Here is a 25,650-nt window from a genome sequence, read left to right on the forward strand (position 1 = left end):
TTATAATAAATAAAGGTAATTTATTTATTTTTTTACCGAGTCTCAAGACGCAATTAATATACTAAGGATGTAGCCTTTTGTGTGTTTCTGCAACAACACAGAGATGACGTCACGTGTCTCCCTCCCTCCGCCCTTCTCGTCAGTTTCACACTCCCTCGCGCAGACGTACACCTCAGCATCTCTCTAGCAATATCAGACCTTCATCTCAGCATCCCTGAAGCAACAGCAGACCTTCATCCCTACATTAATCCAGCAGCGCGAGTCCGCTATGGAGCAGCAGTACGGAAGCTGATTCTCGATGTCATGGAAACAGATGCTTGAATAAGAGCGTCACATCCCACTGGTACAGCTGCAATTCACAATAGCGCACATTCTTGCTGTTGGCTTTCTATTTATCCCTGTTGTGTTTTGAGATTTGCTTGTTTTATATAACAACTGGTGGTAGTTGTGTTTAATAATATACTATAACACAACGCCGATTATATACTGTATTTTAGTATCACGTAATTTCTCCAAAGGTAGGCTATCTGAGCCGTAGGGGCTGGTTGCTATGAAGTCAAATCACAAAAGGCCCAGCCACAAATAGGATCTAGATTCTAGAATTGCTTTGAATGATTATTAATTGATTGATTCTCCTGCCATATTGTTATTCTTGTCCTGTTTATTTGTGATACTCTAGTGTTGTCTCCTCTATCTTTGACCTAAGTTTGAAGAGGGAATGACCATCAGAATCCATCGCTGTGATAAAGCAGCAGTGGCATCATGAACTTCTCACCAATTCTCTCGCTTGTGTTGCTCTTCTGTATCAGAGGCAAGTATATATTTCTGCAGTACTTACATTACCACCAAGACAAGTCTGCACTGCCATTCTGGATTATTGTTAGAATCCATAAATAGTATAAAAAAGATCCCATTATTGCTCTTAAATTAATTTTTTATGATTATCTTACTTTCAATTAAAGCACTGTAAATTACCATTGTGTACGAAATGTGCTATATAAATATTTGCCTTGCCATGTAAAGCTTGACATATGTTTAATATACATTTACATTTAGACGCTTTTATCCAAAGTAACTTACAAATGAGGACAATGGAAGTAATCAAAATCGACAAAAGAGCAATGATATGCCAGTGCTATAACAAGTCTCATCTTAATGCAGTACATGTACAGTAGCAAGGTTTTTTAAATCGTATAAAAAAAATAATAAAAATAAATAAAAAATAAAGTTAAAAGATAGAATAGGAAAAGAATGGAGCAAGTTATGGAGCTACTGTTAGAGGTCTTTTTTACTTTTGTTAATTGTATAGCCTAATAAATTAAAAAGAAAACCGATAGAATACAAAATAAATCTCTTTCTTTTTTAATTAAGAAAACAAGTAAATAAATAGAGTGCAAGTACAAAAGGTGCATGTTTTTGTTTTTCTAAGATTAGAATTAAAATAGAGAGTACTAGAGTTAGAGGGTCAAATAAAGATGGAAGTGATGAGTTTTTAGCCGATTCTTGAGGATGGATATATATAATCAGATTTTTTTTATTATATAGTTTATTGAATCTAAAAGGATAAACCCCAATATCTTTCATCATGCATTTGTCGTGTTTTGTTGATGCAGTATCGGGACAATGCTGGCAGGCTGCAACCTACTCTGAGAGTGTAGTGTCTCCGGAGCTGAGGAGCAGCAGTATTTTGCGGGTTCCGGATGCTTCATCTCTGGCCCAGTGTGCAGGGGCCTGCTGCGATCTCTCGGGCTGTGACCTGGCCTGGTTTTTTGAACATCGCTGCTATGTCCTTAGTTGTCAGCGCAAAGAGAACTGCCAGCCGAAGAAGAGACCTGGTACTGACTCTCTCCTGGCATTTCTGCAGCGTGGGCCCCCGCAGACACTAGTTCTGCAATCCCTGGTTCGAGGAGAGTCTTTCCCAAACCACTGGCAGCACCTGCCCAGGCACAGAGGCTCGGAGGACCCCATGAAGGACCTTGCCTTGTTAGAAGGCATTCAGGATTTGGACAACACTGATGCGGAGTATGCCGAGAGTTTCCGAAGTTTGGAGGACAAAAGAGCTGAAGACAGAGATACAGCAACAGTAGAACAAGAAGAGCGGCCTGGACTGTATGATTGGCCAGTTGTTCAAGGAAAAGAAGAATTCAACCAATCAGAGATAGAGAGAGTTGGTGAAAGACTGACAACAGTGCAGGGCCCTCTCGAAAGCAGCCCCTTTCCTCCAAGTCACTTCCCAGAAATGAGGAATGAAAGCAAATCATCTCTTATTGAAGCGGATTCTGATGTTAAGCCCTCATTAATGACAACACTTAACACAAGAGTGAGTGTTACAGATTATGCATGCTATTTTCAGAGAGAAGTAAAAACTGTTTAAAAGCTTGGGGTCAGCACGGATGCATTACATTGAGCAAAAGTAAAGTGATTTAAAATGATACAAAAGATTTGTATTTGAAATAAATTCTGTTCTTTTGAACATTCTGTCACTCAAAGAATGAAAAAAATATATCACAGTTTCCATAAAAATATTGTGCTGCACAACTGTACGCAATATAACTGTAATAATAAGAATAATTGCTTTTTGAGCACCAAATCAAGATATTAGAGTGAAGACATTTCAGTATTACCCTCATAGGTATAAATTACAAATTATATATATATATATATATATATATATATATATATATATATATATATATATATATATATATATGAATATATGTATATATGTATTATACAGTATAAATTCTATAATAATATAAAAATATTTTTTTTTAAATATCAATATAAAATTGACAAGGCTGTTGGCATGGTAATTAAAATGAAAGGAACTGGTTTTTCTCTAATACATAGCTGCCAATCCATCACTGTTAGAAATGTCATGATTCTATTTTAATGTTGCGGCGTCATTGGGGAACATGGTGTCTTAAATGTACTCTCACTCTGGCCAAGTGCTTAATCAGTCTTTCATGTCTCATCTGCTGTGTGAAATCTGGAAACCACACAATATTTTCCTCTTATTTGACTTTTTATTCTCTTGTACTGGTACTGGTTCCTGTATTAGTTCACAAGCTTTGTGTTGACACAGTTGAGTAATTGAGAAAAGCAATCTTTCTTTTCATTAAAGGTTGAAGAAGACCCACAGAACACTTCATCTGCAGCTATTGCGCCTAACGTCCTGCAAGAGGTCAGCACAGAGCCATCGGGGTTCAGCACAGTCCGTGGTTCCTCCACTACTCCAGCAAGCACTGAGACCACACCACGAATGATCTCAGAAGAGCCAGGTGCTACAGATGTGTTACTGCATCATTTCCATTTATTAGTGGTGCTTACTAATGCAGGCATGACTATGATTCTTACTCAGATAATCTCATACTTTTTTTCACACACATACAGTAATAGCGCTGACTGTGTCCATTAGTGGCCCTGTGGAAGCAACACTGCCTCAAAATACTGTTGAACTAACTGCTTCTGTAAATCACGATGACACTACAGGTATGGCCTTCTGCGTTCTAAATGATGTACATTCCTGACTCATAATTAAAGTGCATTTTTCCTTAGAAGCTCCTTACACGTATGAGTGGACTTTGGTAACCTCACCGGATGGACATCATGGAGTAATGGAGGGGCGGCACAACAAGTCTGTCAAAATTTCAGAAGTGAGATTCAACTCCTTGTCACTTTCACTATGACTGCCAAGTGATAATTAAGAAGATGTGACAATTGTCTTTTTTCTGAAAAAATAGTTGTTTCCTTTATTGCAGCTTTCAGTGGGTGTTTATACCATCAGAGTGAGTGTGAAAGCACAACGAGCGTATGGAGAAAGTGCTGTGAACTTCACAGTACGCTCTGGTACACCTGCACCCTCTTTGGATCTACTTTAATATTGTTTACCGAGCATGTATTATATGTTTATGAGCCTTAATTTTCAATCTACAGCAGTGAATATAAACAAGCCTCCGAAAGCCGTCACTCTGCCCATGAGCCAAGATGGGATTCTTCAAGAAGGTTCCATCTTCATCATTAATGGCAGTCGTATGTAGCTTGTGTCGGTTTCTCTCTGTTGTTCCTTTACATCATTTAGGTCATAAGTTTTTAACCAAGTGTACATCTCGATGCTTCCCAGAAAGTGTGGATGATGTTGGAATAGTCAGCTACCTGTGGGAGAAGGTGGATGGCCCTTTTTGGAAACCTGAAGGCCCTGTTGATACACCTGTACTGCAGCTACAAAATCTTTCACCAGGAGAATACACCTTCAAGTAAGGGATTGTACTTTATGAATAGGCCTGTGTATGGTGCAGTTTTCAATTTTCATTTGCTGTCTCTGAAGCTGTTGAAATCTTTGGTGGCCAATTCCTCTAGGGCTTTTTTAATTTGGTTTAAACTCATTAACTTTATCCTGACCTGATTTTTGATTGGCCCACATCAGGCTGACAGTGACTGATTCTGATGGGCTGACTGACTCCAGCACTGCCACAGTAAGAGTCAGCATACCAAAAGATGACCCTCCTCAGGCCAGAGCAGGCGCTGACCAGGTCATCACCCTGCCCATCACCCTCCTCACTTTGTGGGGTAACCGCAGCACAGATGACCACGCCATTATGAGCTACCTCTGGACTCTCCATCCCAGCAGCCTGACCCAAAAGGTCACTATGCAGGTAATAAGATCTTTACTTTTTCTAGTCCACAGATGTCTTGTTTTGAAGTTGCTAAGGACACTTTTTGGAGTTTTTCAGTTATGGTTAATATTAACGCTGCAGCACTAAATAGTATTTGCTGAAACAACTGTAATGCAATTTGTGAATTTATGGAGACAAAAATGTTGAGTTGATGTATTCATATGCTACTTGTTTTCAGGATGTGAGATCACCATTCCTGCAGCTCTCTGATCTCCAGGAGGGTCGGTACATGTTTCAGCTGACAGTCACTGACTCCAGAGGTCAACAGGATTCAGACACCGTCTCTGTCACAGTGCTGCCCGGTAAAACAAACCCACTTCACCTATCTGTGTGTATGATGAAAAACTATGCATATGTTCTTATTAAAATTTTGTTGTGTTGTAGCCAACAAAGCACCAGTCGCTGTAACAGGACCAGACAGGCAGCTTCTCCTCCCTGTCAGCAGCATCACACTGAATGGCAGTGACAGCACTGATGATCAGGCCATCATCAGTTACCAATGGGACTTGATCAGGTACCAGCACACTGACTCACTGACTTGGCATAACTAGTGATGTCTGGTCAATGAATGAATCATCTAGTAGTTAGTTCTTTACAATGAGCTGGTTCATGGACTAAATAAATGTAAACATGCGAAAACTTAAAAATATCCATCCACTACATAAATAACGGGACAAATATGGCATATCGAATGCTTTGGTAGGAACTGTTATTGCATCATCGACTGTCTAGTATTTCAGAAGACATTATAAAACATTTCTAAATTTTCACTCACCCTTGGTGAAAAGTGTATTGATGTGCCGTCACCACTCTCCTCATATGTAACCGTGAAGTGGCCCTCCAGGCTTGAAGATAACAGACGCCAATAAAGCAGTTGCCATAGCCACTGGCCTACGATCTGGGAATTACAAGTTCAGGCTGACTGTGACAGATCAGCAGGGAGAAACAGACAGTTCAGTCCTGACCGTCACCATTAAAGAAGGTGAGCAGAATCAAGCAAGTGTCTTAACATTATTATTATATATTTATACACTTGTAATTTTTGTGTTTTTTTCTTTATTCTTTGTGTAAATACACTGACCCCCCAAAATATTTGGACACCTAATCCACATTTAAAATGCATGCATGTCAGAAAACAGCAAACCAGATTACAATTATTTTAAAGAAAGACAGCACAAAAACACTTATGAAGAGAAATATTTCATGAAAGAAGAAGACTGTTAGACGTTTGACAAAACAATAGAAAAGCTGTTCAAAAAAGAGAGCAATTTCCAGCAATTCTGTGTGTTATTAAATTCACAGCAAAAAGCTTGCCACTGGTCGCCCATGCCAGCGGCAGCCACACACTGACTCTCCCCAACAACTCTCTGGTGCTCAGGGGCTCCGTATCCAACACTGGAACAGGAAATGTGTCTTTTCTTTGGGTCAGAGATGAACAGAGCCCTGCTGCCGGGGTGAGTGAGATATTTGTATTTTCTTTCTATACCATTTGCTGCGGTTCAGTGTTTTTTTTCCTGATAATCTCTCTTTTTTGTTTCACTTCCATTGAGAGTAGGATGTGTTATATGGTTCAGATCATGAGGCCTTCCTTTACCTCGCCAACCTGGTAGAAGGAACGTACTTGTTCCAGCTCCGGGTCATGGATATCCAGGGCCGCTCAAGCATGGCTACAGCTACTGTGGAAGTACGCCCTGGTATGATATTACTCAATCATAGTAGGACAACGGCTGCTAGATGTTCAGAATGTATCATTTATTTGGCATGTTGTACCTGCTCAGAATACACTACTATTTAGAAGTTTGGGGTTCGGGGCAAATTTTTTATACTATATAACCAAGGTTGCCTTTATTTGATAAAAAATACAGTAAATAAAAACTGATATTCTAAAGGGTTTATACAAATTCTAGTGTGAACATTATTTTTGTTGAACAATTTTTTTTTTCAGGATTCACTGATGAATAGAAAGTTTTAAAAAGCATTTATTTTATTATTTTGTAACACTGTAAATATATTGACTGTCACTTTTTAAATATTTTTGCTGAATAGAAATACAAAAAAATAAGTCATTTTGCTTTCTGTTAATTTACAAATTGCTCATCTGATACCATTGATATTTGTATGCAGATCCACGCGAGCGAGAAGAGGTGGAGCTTGAGCTGCAGGTGGGCGTGGCTCAGGTCAGTCAGCAGCAGAAGGAGACAGTGGTGAGACAGCTGGCCGCATTACTACACGTCCTGGACTCAGACATTGCACTGAAGGGCCTGCATGGCCAGTCAGACATCAGGTACTACACATATGTCAACCAAACTCACTGATCCAGTCAAATGAGAACTTGTGTGGTTTTTAAAATGAAGCTAATCATCATAATTACTAGAGACTAACCCTAGTTTAGTTAAACTCTACATGTGTTTCTTTTGTTTAGCACAGTATTTAGGTTTTCAGTGCAGGGTCCTGATGGTACATTTCCGGGGCCTAAGCTCGCTCGCCTGCTGAGAAACCAGCTATTGCGAGAGAAAAGTGACTTCTTGCTCTTTAAGGTCTTAAGAGTGGACACAGTTAGTAAGTGACTTTTATATAATGAATAAAAAGGTTGGCAATGCAGTCTTTCTGATTTGACCTTTGCTGTGAATATTTCAGTGTGTTTGCTGCTGTGTTCTGGACGTGGTCAGTGTGATCCCATAACAAAGAGCTGTTCCTGTGATCCTCTTTGGATGGAGAACCCCATTCGCCGCTTTCTTGATGATGGCGTGAGCAATTGTGGTTAGTGTGACCTATTTGTCTCCAAATAAGTTTTTTCATGTAAATGAGAAATTTTAAATAAGATAGCAGAAGGTTTAGTCGTAAGGTGTGGTACATGAAGAGATGCTTCATGCAGCGGATTGTTTTTGCCCATGAAATTTTGCTTATGTGACACCTCGATGCTTTCCGTTTTGCTGATGTCCTGTCATGAAAATATTAGAATGCGTGATGGAAAGGTTGAGTGCTAATCTTCTGTCTCCTTTTATAGACTGGAGTGTGTTGTATGTCACTATCTCTTGTTTCGTGACCATCATTTTCCTCTTGTCCATCAGCTGGATTTGTGTCTGCTGCTGTAAAAGGTGATAAAGATTCCGTTACTGCATGTAGACAAATATTTGTCACATACACTACTATTCAAAATGTTGGGCTTTTTTTTATTGTTGTTTAAAGGAATGACTACTGAGCAAGGACAAATTAAATTTATGGAATGTGACAGATATTTACGCTGTTCTTTTGAACTTTCTATTCATAACGTGCCTTTCTTTTAAAATTTCTATTAATCAGAGAATCTTGAAAAATGGTTTCCACAAAAATATTGAGCAGCACAACTGTTTTTTTTTATATTGAAAATAAGTATTTTGTGAGCACCAAATCAGCATATTAGAAACATTCCTGAAATATCATGTGGCACTGAGATTTAAATGAAAATATATGTAGTAATTGTTCTCTAATTATAGTAATTGTAGTAATTACTCTTTTTACAGTATTTCCTATCAAATAAATTCAGCATTTAAAATGTTTTAATGTCAGTACTGCCAGTATTAAAGAGATTGTTCACCCATAAATGTTAATTATGTCATCATTTATTCATGTCATTTCAAACCTGTATGACTACTTCTTTGGAACTCAAAATAAGACATTTTGAATTATTAGCTGAAACGCTAATAATTCCTTCCTCATTAAAAAATTAAAAAAAATTGTCCTAATTAGTATTTCTATCATAATTTGGAACCATTTCAACGGGATTCTTATAAGACTTGAGAATTCATAGAGGGGAATCTTACAGGAATGGTTCCAAAATATAGATAGAAATTCTAGTTAGAATCCTTTATGATTTTCTTACTGGAGTCGTTTATTGCATTTGATATTTTGACAATGGATTGCGTTTTTGTTCTATGGGAAAGAAGGAACCTTTTTAAAATGACACATTTGTGATTTTGTGTACCTGTGGTATGAGTTTCTATAGCCATATGTTTGTTTCTGATTGTTGTAGAGGGAAACGCACTAAAGTGAGGAAGAAAACCAAGTACACAATACTAGACAACATGGACGAGCAAGAGAGGATGGAGCTTCAGCCAAAGTACAGTAAGTTTAAGACTCAGATTAGTTTATGCCCCAGTATTTTTGTAGTGAGGAAAGAAGTTTGATACAGTTTGGGGTAGATCTTTTATGAGGCTTATAATTGCAGTTATTGCATTCACTTTTCTGCATTTGTCATCTTTAGACATTAAACACAGGAGCACAGAGCACAACTCCAGCCTGATGATGTCCGAATCAGAGCTGGACAGTGAGCAGGACAACCTTTTCAACTATGGGAAAGCTCGGAACAGAGCCAATGGAGCGCTCAGAAATGGAGACACTCTCAGCCTTTGTCCTGTGGAGAGTTGAGTCTCACATGGACACGTCATATGAATATTTACAACTAAGGGTGTTGTTGGATGTTCCACAAATACAGATGCAGACAAGGAATGGGCTTTTAAACTACTGACTACTGAATGCATTTGGCCCTGTAATGAATATTCAACGGTTGGCTGAATGTTACTTTCAATTAACATTAGCATATTCTTCATGGATATAAAAAGACCTGTGCATTCAACTCACACAATCAAAGTAGTCCTCAATATGCTCTTAATAACGCTTGTATGTTTTGGTGACAGTGCAAGCAATTGACATCAGTTATTTTGTTATTTATATGATGCATCTACCATACATTTTGGGAAGAAGTTGCAAGTAACTTATGCATAGAAAAGCAAAATCAAAAAAAGAAAACAAATACCATTCTTTATGCAAAACATTTTATTTCTACTGAACTTTCTGAATGTTCATGTAAGACTTCAGTCTTGGCCCTGATACTGTACATTTGTGTTTGTCTTTATAGCTTTCTGGTTTTACAACCTTTTAAAAATGTCTGCTTTAGCTGGAATTGCAATAGAAGCCATCTGTATCATTGTGACAAGGAGATGCATTTCTCCTATATTCTTTTTTTGGGGGTTTTAATGCAGCTGGAGATGCAAAAAATTAAAGACATATGGCCCTTTACCAAGTTTAAAAGTGTTTTATTTCCAAAAGTTCGATATTTATAGAGTTGAGTTCACATGAATAATAGTAGTGTGCAATTCTGTGTTAGTGTGCCTATTCAGGATTAATTTTAAATAAGTGATAAAAATGGCTCAAGTAAATGAACAGCAGAAGTTGAAATGTTTCTTTACCAAGGCTTTCAGATGTATGTATAGTCTTTTTACCTTTGTGTGCTTTTCTGCAAATTTCCACTTACAAGGTAAGAAAATTAATATACTTCTAAACATTGTCATGCATATAACACTTACAATTAGGTATATCAATAGAAAATTAATATTTGCACCAATTAAAAAAAAACATTACAACAGAGAACAGTTAAAAAAAATGCACTGACAATTACAACATTTGGCCACAATGACAAATTTGAATCTCTATGCTGTATTGCCTGAAATAAAAAGTTTCTATCCAGCAGCATAAGCACCAAAAAACATCTCATCACAGTTTCTTTTGTAATGGTTTTAATCTATTTCTAGAATTACAAAAATAGAACACTTAAGTTAAACATTTAAATGACTTTTTAAGAAATATTGTGCTTTGATTTCTCTCCCATCCCTGTATTTTGTGGCCAAATTATTAACACTGGAAAAAAAACATCAGTTTGTCTTATTTTTTTGTCTATAATTAAATCAAGAAGAATAAACTAAAAATGTACAAGATATATATTATCTTATCTAACACAAAAGTAAATTTATCCTGCTTTAAGTCTGTTTAGATATTTTTCAGTGATAAAAATATATTTTTTTAGTGTTCAAAACCTTATTTCAGAGTAACAAGTATACAGTATTGTTCAAAATAATAGCAGTACAATGTGACTAACCAGAATAATCAAGGTTTTTAGTATATTTTTTATTGCTACGTGGCAAACAAGTTACCAGTAGGTTCAGTAGATTGTCAGAAAACAAACAAGACCCAGCATTCATGATATGCACGCTCTTAAGGCTGTGCAATTGGGCAATTAGTTGAAAGGGGTGTGTTCAAAAAAATAGCAGTGTCTACCTTTGACTGTACAAACTCAAAACTATTTTGTACAAACATTTTTTTTTTTCTGGGATTTAGCAATCCTGTGAATCACTAAACTAATATTTAGTTGTATGACCACAGTTTTTTAAAACTGCTTGACATCTGTGTGGCATGGAGTCAACCAACTTGTGGCACCTCTCAGCTGTTATTCTACTCCATGATTCTTTAACAACATTCCACAATTCATTCACATTTCTTGGTTTTGCTTCAGAAACAGCATTTTTGATATCACCCCACAAGTTCTCAATTGGATTAAGGTCTGGAGATTGGGCTGGCCACTCCATAACATTAATTTTGTTGATTTGGAACCAAGACTTTGCCCGTTTACTAGTGTGTTTTGGGTCATTGTCTTGTTGAAACAACCATTTCAAGGGCATGTCCTCTTCAGCATAGGGCAACATGACCTCTTCAAGTATTTTAACATATGCAAACTGATCCATGATCCCTGGTATGCGATAAATAGGCCCAACACCATAGTAGGAGAAACATGCCCAAATCATGATGCTTGCACCTCCATGCTTCACTGTCTTCACTGTGTACTGTGGCTTGAATTCAGAGTTTGGGGGTCGTCTCACAAACTGCCTGTGGCCCTTGGACCCAAAAAGAACAATTTTACTCTCATCAGTCCACAAAATGTTCCTCCATTTCTCTTTAGGCCAGTTGATGTGTTCTTTGGCAAATTGTAACCTCTTCTGCACATGCCTTTTTTTTAACAGAGGGACTTTGCGGGGGATTCTTGAAAATAGATTAGCTTCACACAGACGTCTTCTAACTGTCACAGTACTTACAGGTAACTCCAGACTGTCTTTGATCATCCTGGAGGTGATCATTGGCTGAGCCTTTGTCATTCTGTTTATTCTTCTATCCATTTTGATGGTTGTCTTCCGTTTTCTTCCACGTCTCTCTGGTTTTGCTCTCCATTTTAAGGCATTGGAGATCATTTTAGCTGAACAGCCTATCATTTTTTGCACCTCTTTATAGGTTTTCCCCTCTCTAATCAACTTTTTAATCAAAGTACGCTGTTCTTCTGAACAATGTCTTGAACGACCCATTTTCCTCAGCTTTCAAATGCATGTTCAACAAGTGTTGGCTTCATCCTTAAATAGGGGCCACCTGATTCACACCTGTTTCTTCACAAAATTGATGACCTCAGTGATTGAATGCCACACTGCTATTTTTTTGAACACACCCCTTTCAACTAATTCAACTAATTGCCCAATTGCACAGCCTTAAGAGCGTGCATATCATGAATGCTGGGTCTCATTTGTTTTCTGAGAATCTACTGAACCTACTGGTAACTTGTTTGCCACGTAGCAATAAAAAAATATACGAAAAACCTTGATTATTCTGGTTAGTCACATTGTACTGCTATTATTTTGAACAATACTGTACATCAATCAGTTATGATGGACAGAATCTCAAAGAGGACTATTTGTACCCATTTCTACAACAAATATCTATAGTCAGTATAGTCATTATCCAGTTAAATATGATTAAAAGAGAATAGTTCACAGTGGATTCATGATTTTAGTATTGCTTAAAGTCTTTATAGAGAGAGTCCCCCCAAACACATGTACTTTATTTCTAGATACTCATCAATGCCGTATTTGGATCCTTCTCTGCCCATTCCAGACTGTTTGATTCCACCAAATGAGCCTTCTGTGGCAGATATCAGACCTTCGTTGACCCCAACCATGCCCACCTCCATCTGCTCCGCCACCCGCCAGATCTGACTGATGTCTCTGGAGTAAAAGTAACCTGATGAAAGAAAACAGTTTTGAATATTATGCCACAGAAAGAGACAAGTGATAGAAGTTATGTTGCAGCTTTTTGCTTTACTTGACCATCTACACCCATAACGATACAGTGAAGCTGAGAGAAAATATTACTTTTTCTGGTCCCAAATATATATATATATATATATATATATATATATATATATATATATATATATATATATATATATACAAATCTGATCTCATCATAATCCAGTCTGTCTGGAATGACATGAAGAAACAGAACAAACTGAGACAGACGCAATCCAAAAGAACTGTGGCAATGTCTCCAAGACGCTTCAAGAGACCTATTTCATGATTGGTTAATTCGACTTGTCAAATTATTAACTAGAAAAATTGTAATGTAGCCTACTATACATGCTTTCAATAAAAAGACTCTTAGCTAAAAAATAAACAGGCATGTGAGGAAAAAGTAGGCAAACTCAAGACTGTTCAATAAACCTTTGTAAAATCAGAAACTACACAGGAAAAAAAAAAGATTGATTTGCACAAAAGGACAAACCTGCTAAACCAACAGGAGAAGCATTGGCAATGGCGAGTGCCTCCTCTTCTGTGTTGAACCTGGTGAAGAAAAATAATTCAGCAGCTGACAGACTTTCATACTGAAACATACAGCCCATTAAAACCTATTTACAAAAAAAAAAAAAAACTAAATAAATATAAATAAAATACATTTTTGTAATTTTAATAATCAGATGCAAACAAGATCTTTTCAGAAACAATGTTATATGAATATATGAAATATGTAAAATAAAATTTGTTTTAAATTTGAGGATTTAATATGAAGCCATGTAATCCAATAAATATTAAATACTTACTTAACAACAGGAATAAGGGGTCCGAAGGTCTCCTCTCGCATACAGAGCATGTCAGTGTTGACACTGGACAGCAGGGTGGGCTGCATGAAGGAGCCCTCCAGTCTCTTCCCACCTCGAACTATGACTGCTCCCTGTGCCACAGCATCTGCAATCTGGTTCTCCACCTGAAGGAAACAATAGCTGATCAACACCACTAAACCCATCATCTTTACCAAATGATCTGTTTTGTGTGTGCTTGTTGACATTGACATCTGTGTTTGCTTCCAACAGAATCAACTGATTATTGTATCAGCACCTTCTCTGCGGCGCGGGTGTTGATGAGCGGCCCTTGTGTGGTGGTGGGCTCTGAGCCATGGCCAAGCTTCAGTTCATCATCCATAGCCTTGGCCAGCTTCTGAATGAAAGCATCATGGATTCCACTCTGCACCAAAAAGCGGTTGGAGCACACGCAGGTCTACAGCAGAGAGGCACGTTACAGGTCAGAAATGGAGAATAACTGTTTACAGTGACAAATATGTCAAGTACACCATATTGTTTACATGGTACTAAAAAAGGTACTTCAAAGAATGGCATGGTTCTGAAACCTTATGAGTAACTGAAGTTCACAATTTCACTCATTATTTCTGAAAAACATTCACTTTTATTCTTTTGAGATATAAGAGGTCATTTTACTTTAAAAACATCCTGTAAGTTTCAGAACGCAAAACATTCTTGTTAGTCTAAAGATGCTTATTTTGAAGGAAGGGAGTCTGACAAAACCACAGGTCGTGGAATGTTTCACTTCAAGATGTAATAGTGTGTCTAAAAGAAGATGATCAACACCTGCTTCTACATTGCTGCCTTTTTTGCCCCGTCCACCGATTAATGCATGTAGTAGACATGCAGGTTTTCAGAAAAATTGAAACTAAAAGATGACTGTAATGTTACAACACAAGTTTGAGAAACTGTTTTATGACATGGTCATTATTGCTTTGTCTGTTATTACAGATCGCTTGACACATACTGAGTATTTACACATTTTTAAACTAAATCACAGGAGCATCCATGTATGAAAACAGTTAACTTCCAAGTCTACAACCCATCATGCCTATTCAAATAGAGCGTTCTGATGAGAGGGGTCAAAAACAGGACAGAAAACAGCCTATCACTTCTAAATTATGCTTTTTGATGTAATAATCTTGATAACATTATAAGTGGACTTCAGAGAACAGTTCAAAATTTAAAAAAGGCAGTTCATGACTCCTTTAAAAGTGTGTTAAGGGTCAATGTAAGGGTCAAAATTATCCCAAAAATAAACAGGAAAATTTTGCATTAAATAAAATCAATTTAATTTAAGACTGAAACACACTCACCTGGCCTGAGTTCCTGAATTTGGAGACCATCGCTCCAGCAACAGCTTTATCTACATCAGCACTGTCAAATACAATAAACGGGGCATGTCCTCCCAACTCCATGGAGACCCTTTTGACTGTTCCTGCAGCATGTCTTAGTAGTATCTGCAAAAGCATTTACTTAAGCGATTACTAAATTATGGTGAACATGGACTGCACACAGAAATGAGATCTTTACCTTGCCAGTGGCCGTGGAGCCAGTAAATGAGATTTTGGCAACGAGAGGGTCTGTGCAGAGCAGCTCCCCCACAGCAGGGGTCTTTGCTCTCGAGCAGGGCACTACATTAAACACCCCAGGAGGAATACCAGCCTGAACCGACAGCTAGATAAGAAATACAATGGATTATTCATTCTGTCATATACATACAGCATGTAAGATTTTTTTTATTGTTTTTGAAATAATTCTCTTATCCTTAAACTTAATTTCTCTGTTTAAAAATACACTAAAAACAGTAATTCTATGAAATACTATAACAATTTTTAATAGCAGTTTTAGATTTTAAACATAAATGTAATTTATTCCTGTGATAGTAAAGCTGAATTTTCCTCTTTAGTGTGACATGATCCTTCAGAAAACATTCTTCTAATATGCTGATTTGGTGCTCAAGAAACATTTCTTAAAAGGATCAATGTTTAGATTAAATTTTTTTACATTTGACGCATCCCTGATTAATTATTACTTTAAAAAATAAAAATCGTTCCGACCATAAACTTTTGAATGGTAGTTCATCTACAAAGTTTGCCTGGTCTTGCAGACTGGTTAATGTCAAGTTAAGCAGTCTTGCATGGAAACAGACAGACCTCAGCCAGGGCCAGAGCAGAGAGAGGTGTATCCTCGGCTGGCTTCACCACCACAGTGCATCCCACCGCCAGTGCTGCGCCCACCTTCCTGGTGATCATGGCACTGGGGAAATTCCACTGTGAAGAGGGAACATTTTAAATCATAACTGTGAGCTGACTGTTTTACTTAAGCTCATTGACCCTACAGCCTGATGGTGTTATGTTATCAGAAAGAAGCAGGAAGTCTCACAGGTGTAATGATGGAAGCCACTCCCACCGGCTGCTTGAGTAAGAGGATTTTGCGGTCCTTGGCTGGAGGTGCGATAATATCTCCATACACACGTCTGGCCTCTTCAGAAAACCACTCCAGGAAGGAGGCAGAGTATGTCATCTCACCGATAGACTCCTTCATAGGCTTCCCCTGTACACACATTTGAGCTCTAACCAATACTAATAGCTCAATCCTTGTAAACAGAATCATTAGATGTTGTATCCTGGATGTAATGGGTCAGAATACCTACACACTCTGCTGTGATCAACTTGGCAAGATCTTCCTTGTGCTGATTGATCAGGTCAAACCATTTTCGTAATAAAATGCTTCTTTCCTGCAAAAGAGCATAGATTAATATATATCAGATATTCTGAATATAATGATAAAATACTTTTTTCATTTAAATAATTACATATAATTGCAATTTCATAAACAGTTGTACCCCTGAATATTTTTGTGGAAACCTTGACAATTATTTCAGGATTCTTCGATGAATACAAAGATCAAAAGAACAGTATTTGTTTAAAATGGTCATTCTTTGTGACCTAAATCAAAAATGACAAAAATGCTTTTATCTAGTGCATCCTTGCTAAATAAAAATATTATTCAGATCAAACCATTTTTGCAAAGAAATCAATTTGTATATCAGAACTTCTGAACATGATGAATAAACACTTCAACATTTAAATAAATATTGTCATTTAACTTAATACTTACTATTTAATTAAAATTGTCATTCGTTCAAATTGTTATTTTGTCACATTAAATTAATGATAATTATGAGGGGCAACATGCTTAATTGTCATGAAAATAATCACAATGTTCACAATGTAACACACAGCGCTATGTAACTGGACACATTACAAAACATACAGAATTGTGTTTATTTTCAGGAAGGAAAGGGATCGGCAAGTTAATACTAAGATTTTGGTCAAGTACCTTTGGGTAACATGAAAATACCCTGATATAAAAATCACAGCACCATTGCGTACCATCTGATATCAGGTGTAACTACCACCCCAGAACGTTTTTAAAAATTTTAGTAAATATATGATATTGTAAATATGCTTCGTACATACCAGTTAATAATTTCGATCTAATGTAGTCATGCACATGAAAAACATTCCCCTCATCTCACCTTGGCTGTGTGATTCTTCCACAGGTGAAACGCGTTGTATGCAGCATTGACAGCGTCTTGAGCCTCCTTTGTACCGCAGTCTGACACCTTCGCGATCTCTTCTCCCGTGGCTGGATCTAACACGGGGAACGTGGATGCAGCGGAGACCCAGCGCCCTTCTATGAAGGCTTGAGTCCGCAGGAGCTGCGCTGACACATCGAGGCTGTAATGCCGCTGCAGCATGCTGGGTAGGCCAAAGAACACCTGCCGGAGAATACACCGACCTCTTGAGAGATATAAACTGCCCATGATGAGATGTGAAAGGTCTAATAAAACCTAGATGTTCGTGAGGAGGTTGATGGGTGCAGTAATCTAATATCAAGCTCAGTCCGGTCCAGGCTTGTTTACATTGTTCCTAACAACCGCTATGCACATACACACACATGCAAATTCCAAGTTAATCTTAATTAATTTCCGCGGTCACTCCTAAAACAGATTAAAATAATAAGTAACAAAAGTAATTGCCCAGTTGACAGCGTGTTGCGTTTGCTTTTTCCTTAACGTTACTGCAGGAAACACAACCCGACTCGAGAGACGATTTGGTGGGCTGACCTTATTCTAACGACGTCCGATTCATGAATGAATCGTTTTTGGGTCGAATCTTTTCGAGGAATGAGTTGAACCGACTGATCTATATAGTGGTTGAATCTGTTAAAAAACAACAACATCTTAATGACTCGTTCACGAATCCGTACAGAGTAAACCAGGGTAGAACCATATTACATGTCCGATTCGTAATTAGCCATGAACCGAACTGTTCAAAGGAACCGATTTGCGAAAAGAATCATAATGAATCACACAAAAGAAGTGTTTTAATCACAATACTGTAAAAAAAAAAAAAAGCACCACAGCGCCCTCTGCGACAACTTTACATAACAGGATAATTTTAAGTCTTTTACAATCTACAGATATATTCTTAAAGTATATATTTCAAGGTTATTTACAAATAAACCACTGATTAGTCTACAGAGAATCTCATAATGTATCTTTAAGAAACTATCATTCAGATTCTCATGGTCTCTATTCTTCAAGGAGAAGAATAAAAACTTGCGAGTTGATCTTCAAATGTATGGTGAACTTGTATTCATTGAAATCAAGTATTATTTTCAAATATTCCCAACATAAGAATGGATTTTCCTTGAGCTCTTCTTTGTTTTTACGTCTCTTTAAACAATGACATCAACTAGCATCATTGTTCCAGCTCTTGATGTACATGTATACATGTTGGTACTTTTACAAGCACCCATTATATAAGTTATCTCAGCAAGTAATACAAGTGAACAAATCAACGGCAACTGGTGATGTATTAAATATATTATTATATTAATATATATTAATATAAAACAAACTAAATAATGACATTTGTTCAGTAAGAGATTCAATGTGAAAACGTATATATTCATTTGAAAACTTAGAGAACAGCACTAGAAGTCCCTCGAGCAAAAAACGATGCTCCTTTATCATGGACTTTAAAGTGAAATATTTTTCGTTGATTGTAGATGGTCTCTCCTCTCGGTCTCCACCAAACCTCCATCTAAAAAATCCCAAAATATCAGCTTACTTCAGAGCTATTTATTATTAGAGTAAGCATAAAATTTAACATGAAATCGCACCTGTCCATGTATGTCCCTGCAGTAGCCCGTGGGTAACCCCTCTATATGTAAAGCCAAGTTACACTGATGAACTAGTCCCCTCTGAAGCAGGTTTGACCCTTCTTCATCATCATCTGCATCCTCCTCCTCACATCTCACCAGAATTACCATATTTCCCTGGATATCAAGACATTTATAGTTAATATTTCATAATACAATGTGAAACCAACTGCATCTGGCATTATTTCAGACACTGACTCACCTGTAACTCGGAGCACACGGTGGCTTGGCAGTAGAGGGTAAAGTCTAGTATTGCTCCAACACTAACACCTAAACTCAGGAGCACACTGAGATCATCTATGAGTAACACTGGAGGACCCCATGATTCACCAGCATCACCATCTCCACTCTGACGCACAGAACGCTCCACGAATCTGAACAGACCTTCCAGTCCAGCACCTGGGGATCTAGAAAGACAAAACAAACATTCATTTATCCGTCATAACATTATAAGGAGGAGGAATAGAGATGAGGGGTAGAGGTATTTAAACTAGATTTTATAACATACTAAACGTGCCTGAGAAAAATCAAAGGTTGTGTCTCCTGCTGACTGGTGTCCTGTAATAAAACTCCAAAAGAATCCTTCAGTCCTTCAAGAAACACGAGCTGACCCTTCTCTCTTGCCTGTGCCAGACTCACTCCCTGGGCAAAAAGATTACAATCAAGAAATATAAATGTCATCAACAAAATGTCTAATGAAAAAAAAAACAGTCTAAATAGATCAAGTTGATGTAAACTTACCAGCCTCTGACCAACAGCACTGTAGTGACTGAAGGACTGCACAAGACCCAGAAAACACACCTTACATCCAGCTGGAAATATAAGTATATATATATATATATATATATATATATATATATATATATATACACACACACACATACTATCTCTCTCTCTCTCTCTCTCTCTCTCTCTCTCTCTCTCTATATATATATATATATATATATATATATATATATATGTACATACAAACAGTAAGTCGCTTACCACGTAAATAGAAAGACAGATAGTGATGAATAAGGAATGATGCATCAGCTCGTCTGTCTGACGCTAGGATAAAGTCACTCTACAAGTACAGAAAACATCGGTCAGACTCTGACATCTAGGAAGTTACATCAAGCTTGTAAAGGGATGTAAATTACCGATTTGAAACTGTCCGGAGTGGAATTGAGAATACTGTTCAATTCTGGAAACATGTTTGTGAGATAGAGATGAACTTTACAGTTATGCAGGAAATGTCTCGTCTCTATTTCTCCAGACCTTCTAATGCTGTTGAAAAAAAACCGATTGTAAATTAAAGCAAAGCATTTGAGGTGCATAGGTTCCTGTTATATGTAAGTTACCGCTGTTAGCATGCTAAATTAATATTAGCGTTAAGTATTAAAAGTATCGAAAATACGAAGAAAATATTAAAAAATAAAATTAATAACGTACCCGTACGGTCTGAAATAACAAAAATTTCTTTTAAATATCTACAAATAAATATGAAGAAGTATTTCAAGTTTGCCTGTTATGCTAGTCAACGAGGGTACGGAAACCGCATAAGTACAATCTTTCCGAAAACGCGTTTTGGTAGAGACATTTTTATTTAACCTTTAAAAACTGGTAGATATTCCAAACCTTAAAAATATTTATTTTGACCAGAGACAAAAACGCTGCAAGTGCACTAAAACAGGAGCAGATAGTGTTTCGTTACAAAATATACATGTAAAAAATATATACAAATGAAAAAAATCAGGGACAAACTGTTGATCTTTGTTATGCATTTTGTCCTTGGGTCTGCTTTTAGTTAGAATTCTAAGCATTTCCTTTCAAAACACTGAAATACAAGTTATTCTGCCTGTTAAACTTTACCACAAAAGTGTAACATAACTTGATTTAGACCTAAAACTAATTTCAACAGTTCATCAATGTTTTTACCTATAAAGCACTGCTGATGACAGCTTAACATAAATTCTAAATACATAAAAAGCGAGGGAAAACATTGTCTTGAGCACATGAATCACCCATTAAATAAATAGCATGCTGTCCTCCAAAAATCTTAATATTCATGGGTTTAGATGGAAGAAAACTGTACATTTTCAAATATGTTTTGCACAGAAATGGTAATGCAAGCCCTTGAAATTCAGTTCATGGAATGTTAATGATCAGCTGTGCACCCGGAAAACATGTCAAAGATAATGCAAAACATTTTTTTTCTATGCAAAGATAACTGACTGTAAAAGTGGTTAACATCTATATAACAAAACAGCTGGTAAATTTTACAGGGAAAGTCAAAACAGGCTCATGGACCAGACCATGAAATGCAAGCAAAGACATGTTGCATACTTTTTAGAGCACAAAACATTGCAATGCAAATCGTGATTTAGTGTCTAATAGAACAAAAGAAAAGATGCAAGATAAAAAAAAAGTGAAACAACCATTGCTCATTCTTCTACTCTGAATGGAGTAAATTATCTTTATAAACAGCTAAAAGTAATATAATACATGAAAGAGTCTGTTTACTAAGTAAATATATAGCTACTGATAGATTATCACACCATCAGATGCTGATCGCATCAGTAAGACATGCCTCACACTGCAGGAGCAGGTCAATGTTAAACAAAGCTAGATAATGTCTAGTATTGTTCTTTATATGATATACTGTTAAACTTTATTCTAAATTTGATGTCACTATTTTAGGAATGTCCTAAGCTCAAGTTAAGCTCTATTGACAGCATTTGCGATTGCAATTTTGACGACCTTGCTTTTTCTTTTTTTAAAGAAACAAAAATCGTGCTAACAATACCGCACAACATTGAACCAGGCAAGAAACATTCAGCTAGTAAACCCAGAAATTTTTGCACAATATTTTCATGGTTCACTGACCCTGGGAATCTTTTAAAAAGGCTAATTTTGCATCTTCAGGTGATTTAACAAAAATTTCAGCTTCACCAGAACACTGTCCCATATTATGTTTTATCGAAAGTGCGTTACTATAACCGCAACTTGCACATTAAAAAAAATAAGTCAAAATGATGTATATTGACCCCAGAATGATCCTTTAAGTACACTATGGTGCATACTAACTATATAGTATGCATTCTAAGTGCATAATGGGACTTGATTGAAAAGCATTGTCACTAAATCTTTCATAACTTGCACTGCTGTATGTTAAAAAGACACGCTTGGTCTTCCAATTCTGTAAAACTGAGCAGCTCAGCATCATTGTGGCCACCTAAATATAACTCATGCTACATCTTTGAAGAGGTTTGTACAGAAAATGAATGCTATTAGTAAAAAAAAAAAAGGATAAAAACAAAAGGTTATGATATACAATAAATAAATACAATGTCACTCTCCAGGCACACAGAGTATGTCATTCCTGAGTGTTTGAGTCTTTGGGTTCATTGCTACGGCGTGCCCTCAGAGGCGGCTTCTACTAATGTTACGGTTTCTCCTGTCATTGAGTCAAGGGGCTCCTCTTTAATGATGATGGCCCCTTCTGGCAACATGACAACTTCCTCTTCGCCAACTACCTCCTCCTCCTCTTCCTGGAGCACCACTTCCTCTTGGGGCTCTGTGCTGGTTCCATTGGTCTGCCCATTTGCAATGGCCTCTAGTTTAAGCCTGTACTGCTCAGCTTCCTCTTCCTTTCGTAGTAACTGCTGTCTGTACTCCTGGGCTTTTCTGTTTGCTTCCTTAAGTTGCTGCTCCAGTAGTTCCCGACTGTTCTTCTCATCGGGCTCCTATAGAAAACCCCAAACAGTTTACTTTCAAATTGATTTTGCATTCCAAAAAGTAAGAATTAAATGGGAACCTCTGCTCGTCAGACCTTGTGTTTGACATCTGTGTGGTTGACGGTTAATTCAAATTTCCGTTTCCGTGTTGGAACTGGTTTTGTGTCTTCCGTTATGATTTCTTCTGAAATCTGACCAGCTGGCACTGCAACCACTAAATATATACAGACATGTTAGAATAGAAATACTGCATCAAAGTCTGTAAACTATAAACTAGCATTCTACTCACTTTGTTGCCCCTGCATTGTGACAAAGAATTTCTGTCCCACATTGCCAGTCTGAAGGTTTCCCTGTTGGTCGGTTACTATGGTGATGACTCTCTGGCCATCTTCCCCTACAAGATGCTGGATGGCAGAATCTACCGAATCAGCAGCAATCACACTCTCTGCAGCTCCTGCTGGGATATAGCAGCAGTCAGAATTACACTGATATTATATATGATCCACATTTTCTATGTGCATTCAGTTCAAATAAAACATTACATAAAATAAAACTGGTTAATTAAATACTGCTGCAAAATGTCAATGTCAAATTAAACATTCATCAAGCACAAAATGCAAGAAAAATTGTCTTTAGTGAGTAAATAAAATGCCAGTTTCTCTCTCTCTTTTTTTATTATTTATTTTTTTATTTTTATTTTTCCAATATTTTTGTATATTTAAAAGTTAATTCCTATGATTGGAAAAGCTACATTTTCAACAATTATTTTCTTTGAGTCTTTTAGTCTTCTGTGTCATAATCTTTTAGAAAATGTTCTAATATGCTATTTATTGTTCTCAAGAAATATCTGTTATTATAATCAGTGTTGAAAACAGTTGTGCTGCTTAAAATTTTTGTGTAAAGTGTGATACTTAAGGATTGCTTACTGAATAGAAAGTAAAAAAACTGTAACATTATAAATTGTCAGTTATAATCAATGTAAAGTGTCCTTGTGAAAAATTTATAATTCCTTTAAAAATTCTTACTGAACCCAGTCTTCTGAATGGATAGTGTACTGTAAATGGAAAAAAACTCCTTGCATTAAGGCAACAAATTAAATAAGCAATAAATTATGATCTATAGGATTTTTGACAGGGCAGGTGGAGAAAACAGTTTGACAGAGCCATTATCATAGGGACATTTTTTTTTTATTCAAGTTATCTAAAACTCATTACTAACAAGCATGGAAAAACAAAATGTAATGAAACTCATACCTGTGTTAGCCTTAGCATTAGTAAGAACAATATCAGAGAGATTGACCACTCCAGAGGAGGAGATGATGAACTGAGGGCTGGCGGTGGAGGGAGACGTGCTGCTTAGGATAGTCCTCTCTGGATTCATGTTCACTTGGTTCTGCATTCCCTCCTAGAATAACAAACCAACCATCAAGTTATGAGACTGCAGCCTTGATATTGCCTGTAAATGTTTTTAAATACACAACGGTGAATTTACATTATGTTTTGACATCTGATAACCAACACATCATTAAAATGTGATTTAATTTTTACCTGTAACAACAGCATCAACTCAGTGTTTCCTCGGTCCACCGCAATGTTAAAAGGCGTCTTGTCAAACTTGCTGAGGGCGTGAGTATCAGCGCCGTTTTTGATCAACAGCTCCACGACTCCTCTGTGCCCATGTTCCGTAGCCCAGTGCAGGGCGGTCATTTTCAGCATGTCTTTGGCATTGATGTCTGCTCCACTCTGTCCCAGATATAACAGATATCTCAACTAAAAAGTCCAAATGTCAAAAAACAAAACTAATGCTGTTCTGCTTTCATCGGTTATTACCTTGACCAACAATTCAACAATGCTTGAGTGGCCCTCTGCCGCAGCCATGTGGAGGGGGGTTCGATCCACTTTAGTGCGGGCATCTCTACTCACTCCAGCACGGAGAAGCACTTCAGCGGTGGAGTAGTGCCCATATTGTGCAGCTAAATGAAGTGGTGAGGTTCCCAGCTAAAACAGATTACCATCCTCATGTTATAGTAAAATGCAGATTATGAAATGCCGATGATAGAAGCATTGAGCAGCAAATACAACTCACCCAGTCTGTAGTAAAAGGAGCTCCATTGGCCATAAGTGACCTCACTTCATCATCCTGTCCTTTGCGTGCTGCCTCCAACAAGCGCTTTCCCAAATCCACAAGCGACATCTAATCACACAAATAAGGTCTAAAGCATCAGAATATAGTTGATAGTGAAATATTGCTTTATTTTGTGACAACCATGTTTACAACCATTTAGGTGTTTAACAAGGTGCACTTTTTCAAAGAAAATGCCCAAAAGTTGGTTTCCATATATACAAAATGTATAGTGTGGTGGCACTGTGGTTATATTAATCTTAAGACTTTATTCCATAAGGATCAAGTGTTATTAAGTGCCAGGAAGCGGATGTGTACATTAATCTTCGACACAATTCATCATCAATGACAGAAGGGGAAATAGTCATCGTTGTGTGAAAAAGCAAGTTCCGGGGGAAGTCGGTTCCGTCCTTTTGTTGACAATATTACTGTGTGGCTGGACGGACATTTTCACAAACTTTTAGTCAGGTTTACTGTCAATTAGATAGTGTTACGTTTTAAAAAAAAGGGTTGATTTCTATAACCTTATTGGTTATGTTAACGACATTTTCGTAATACATACAGTATTTTTTTCTAACTATTTTTATGAGCAGGCTAATAATAAGACGAGTAACGTTAGAGAACATGACTAAAAGTGCGCATTTATAAATACAACAAGTTTTAGCAAGTTGCGCTTAAGTCTTAAAACAAGTCCTCGTATTGTCATGTAATCGTCTACAGCTACCATATCGCCAATACCATATAAAATATGTAATTAAATCTCTTTTTATAACAGTACATTTAAAAACTCCTGCAGTCAGTTGCTAGTAAACAGAATAAAGCAAAACTTCTGCTGCTCACCTCGCCAAAAATGTTTCCCGAAGACTTTTATTGTATTATAACACGCTGGATCCCGTTAAAAAAAACAGCCGTATGCTTCAGTTATTTTATGCGATTTGGTGTTCTATCATACTTTTCGATACTTTTTGAAAACAAAATAACATTGATGGGCTATTTGTCGTCAAAGATGGCGCACGAACGGTGCCGGATGTAGAAATATTTGATTGGTTCTTCTTTGGTAGTATTTAAAAATTGAGATGTTTGTAGCGCCCCCTACTGCATATCCAGTATATGACGAGATCCTGACACCAGA

At 37.1% G+C, this 25,650-nt stretch overlaps 4 protein-coding genes across 9 annotated transcripts; 1 reads left to right on the top strand and 3 right to left on the bottom strand.

Annotated features, from left to right (window-relative positions):
- Positions 1 to 129: 129 nt before the first annotated feature.
- On the top strand, positions 130 to 9,734 carry kiaa0319 (KIAA0319 ortholog). 5 transcript variants are annotated; one of them, XM_052578646.1, is made up of 21 exons: positions 130 to 343; positions 680 to 811; positions 1,614 to 2,320; positions 3,125 to 3,281; positions 3,394 to 3,492; positions 3,559 to 3,656; positions 3,762 to 3,849; positions 3,937 to 4,032; positions 4,124 to 4,256; positions 4,427 to 4,655; positions 4,855 to 4,978; positions 5,061 to 5,190; positions 5,510 to 5,658; positions 5,979 to 6,130; positions 6,232 to 6,370; positions 6,801 to 6,960; positions 7,099 to 7,235; positions 7,314 to 7,436; positions 7,684 to 7,774; positions 8,689 to 8,780; positions 8,920 to 9,734. In XM_052578646.1, exons 2-21 carry the CDS (start codon positions 763 to 765, stop codon positions 9,081 to 9,083), a joined length of 3,117 nt encoding a protein of 1,038 aa, XP_052434606.1. In that variant the 5' UTR covers positions 130 to 343; positions 680 to 762; the 3' UTR covers positions 9,084 to 9,734. The 5 variants fall into 5 exon arrangements, with proteins under 5 accessions (XP_052434606.1, XP_052434603.1, XP_052434607.1 ...); XM_052578643.1 differs by having other exon boundaries at positions 4,855 to 4,977; positions 5,057 to 5,190; XM_052578647.1 differs by having other exon boundaries at positions 3,562 to 3,656; positions 4,855 to 4,977; positions 5,057 to 5,190.
- On the bottom strand, positions 9,474 to 17,687 carry LOC127974982 (succinate-semialdehyde dehydrogenase, mitochondrial). The gene is made up of 10 exons (XM_052578649.1): positions 16,988 to 17,687; positions 16,100 to 16,183; positions 15,829 to 15,999; positions 15,600 to 15,716; positions 14,977 to 15,120; positions 14,760 to 14,903; positions 13,703 to 13,861; positions 13,408 to 13,571; positions 13,092 to 13,150; positions 9,474 to 12,551 (listed from the first exon to the last, which is right to left on the bottom strand). Exons 1-10 carry the CDS (start codon positions 17,273 to 17,275, stop codon positions 12,340 to 12,342), a joined length of 1,542 nt encoding a protein of 513 aa, XP_052434609.1. The 5' UTR covers positions 17,276 to 17,687; the 3' UTR covers positions 9,474 to 12,339.
- Positions 17,688 to 18,325: 638 nt separating this feature from the next.
- LOC127974984 (elongator complex protein 6) lies at positions 18,326 to 20,244 on the bottom strand. The gene is made up of 8 exons (XM_052578652.1): positions 20,113 to 20,244; positions 19,821 to 19,947; positions 19,666 to 19,744; positions 19,420 to 19,490; positions 19,196 to 19,320; positions 18,881 to 19,085; positions 18,640 to 18,795; positions 18,326 to 18,560 (listed from the first exon to the last, which is right to left on the bottom strand). Exons 2-8 carry the CDS (start codon positions 19,872 to 19,874, stop codon positions 18,438 to 18,440), a joined length of 813 nt encoding a protein of 270 aa, XP_052434612.1. The 5' UTR covers positions 19,875 to 19,947; positions 20,113 to 20,244; the 3' UTR covers positions 18,326 to 18,437.
- Positions 20,245 to 20,290: 46 nt separating this feature from the next.
- Positions 20,291 to 25,650, bottom strand: LOC127974983 (GA-binding protein subunit beta-2). Of its 2 annotated transcripts, none has more exons than XM_052578650.1 (8): positions 25,359 to 25,650; positions 24,483 to 24,590; positions 24,227 to 24,394; positions 23,945 to 24,139; positions 23,651 to 23,801; positions 22,687 to 22,854; positions 22,493 to 22,611; positions 20,291 to 22,406 (listed from the first exon to the last, which is right to left on the bottom strand). In XM_052578650.1, exons 2-8 carry the CDS (start codon positions 24,588 to 24,590, stop codon positions 22,071 to 22,073), a joined length of 1,245 nt encoding a protein of 414 aa, XP_052434610.1. In that variant the 5' UTR covers positions 25,359 to 25,650; the 3' UTR covers positions 20,291 to 22,070. The 2 variants fall into 2 exon arrangements, with proteins under 2 accessions (XP_052434610.1, XP_052434611.1); XM_052578651.1 differs by having other exon boundaries at positions 22,687 to 22,851; positions 25,359 to 25,647.

Source organism: Carassius gibelio, chromosome B16 (genome assembly GCF_023724105.1).
Source record: "Carassius gibelio isolate Cgi1373 ecotype wild population from Czech Republic chromosome B16, carGib1.2-hapl.c, whole genome shotgun sequence".
Lineage (NCBI taxonomy): Eukaryota > Metazoa > Chordata > Actinopteri > Cypriniformes > Cyprinidae > Carassius > Carassius gibelio.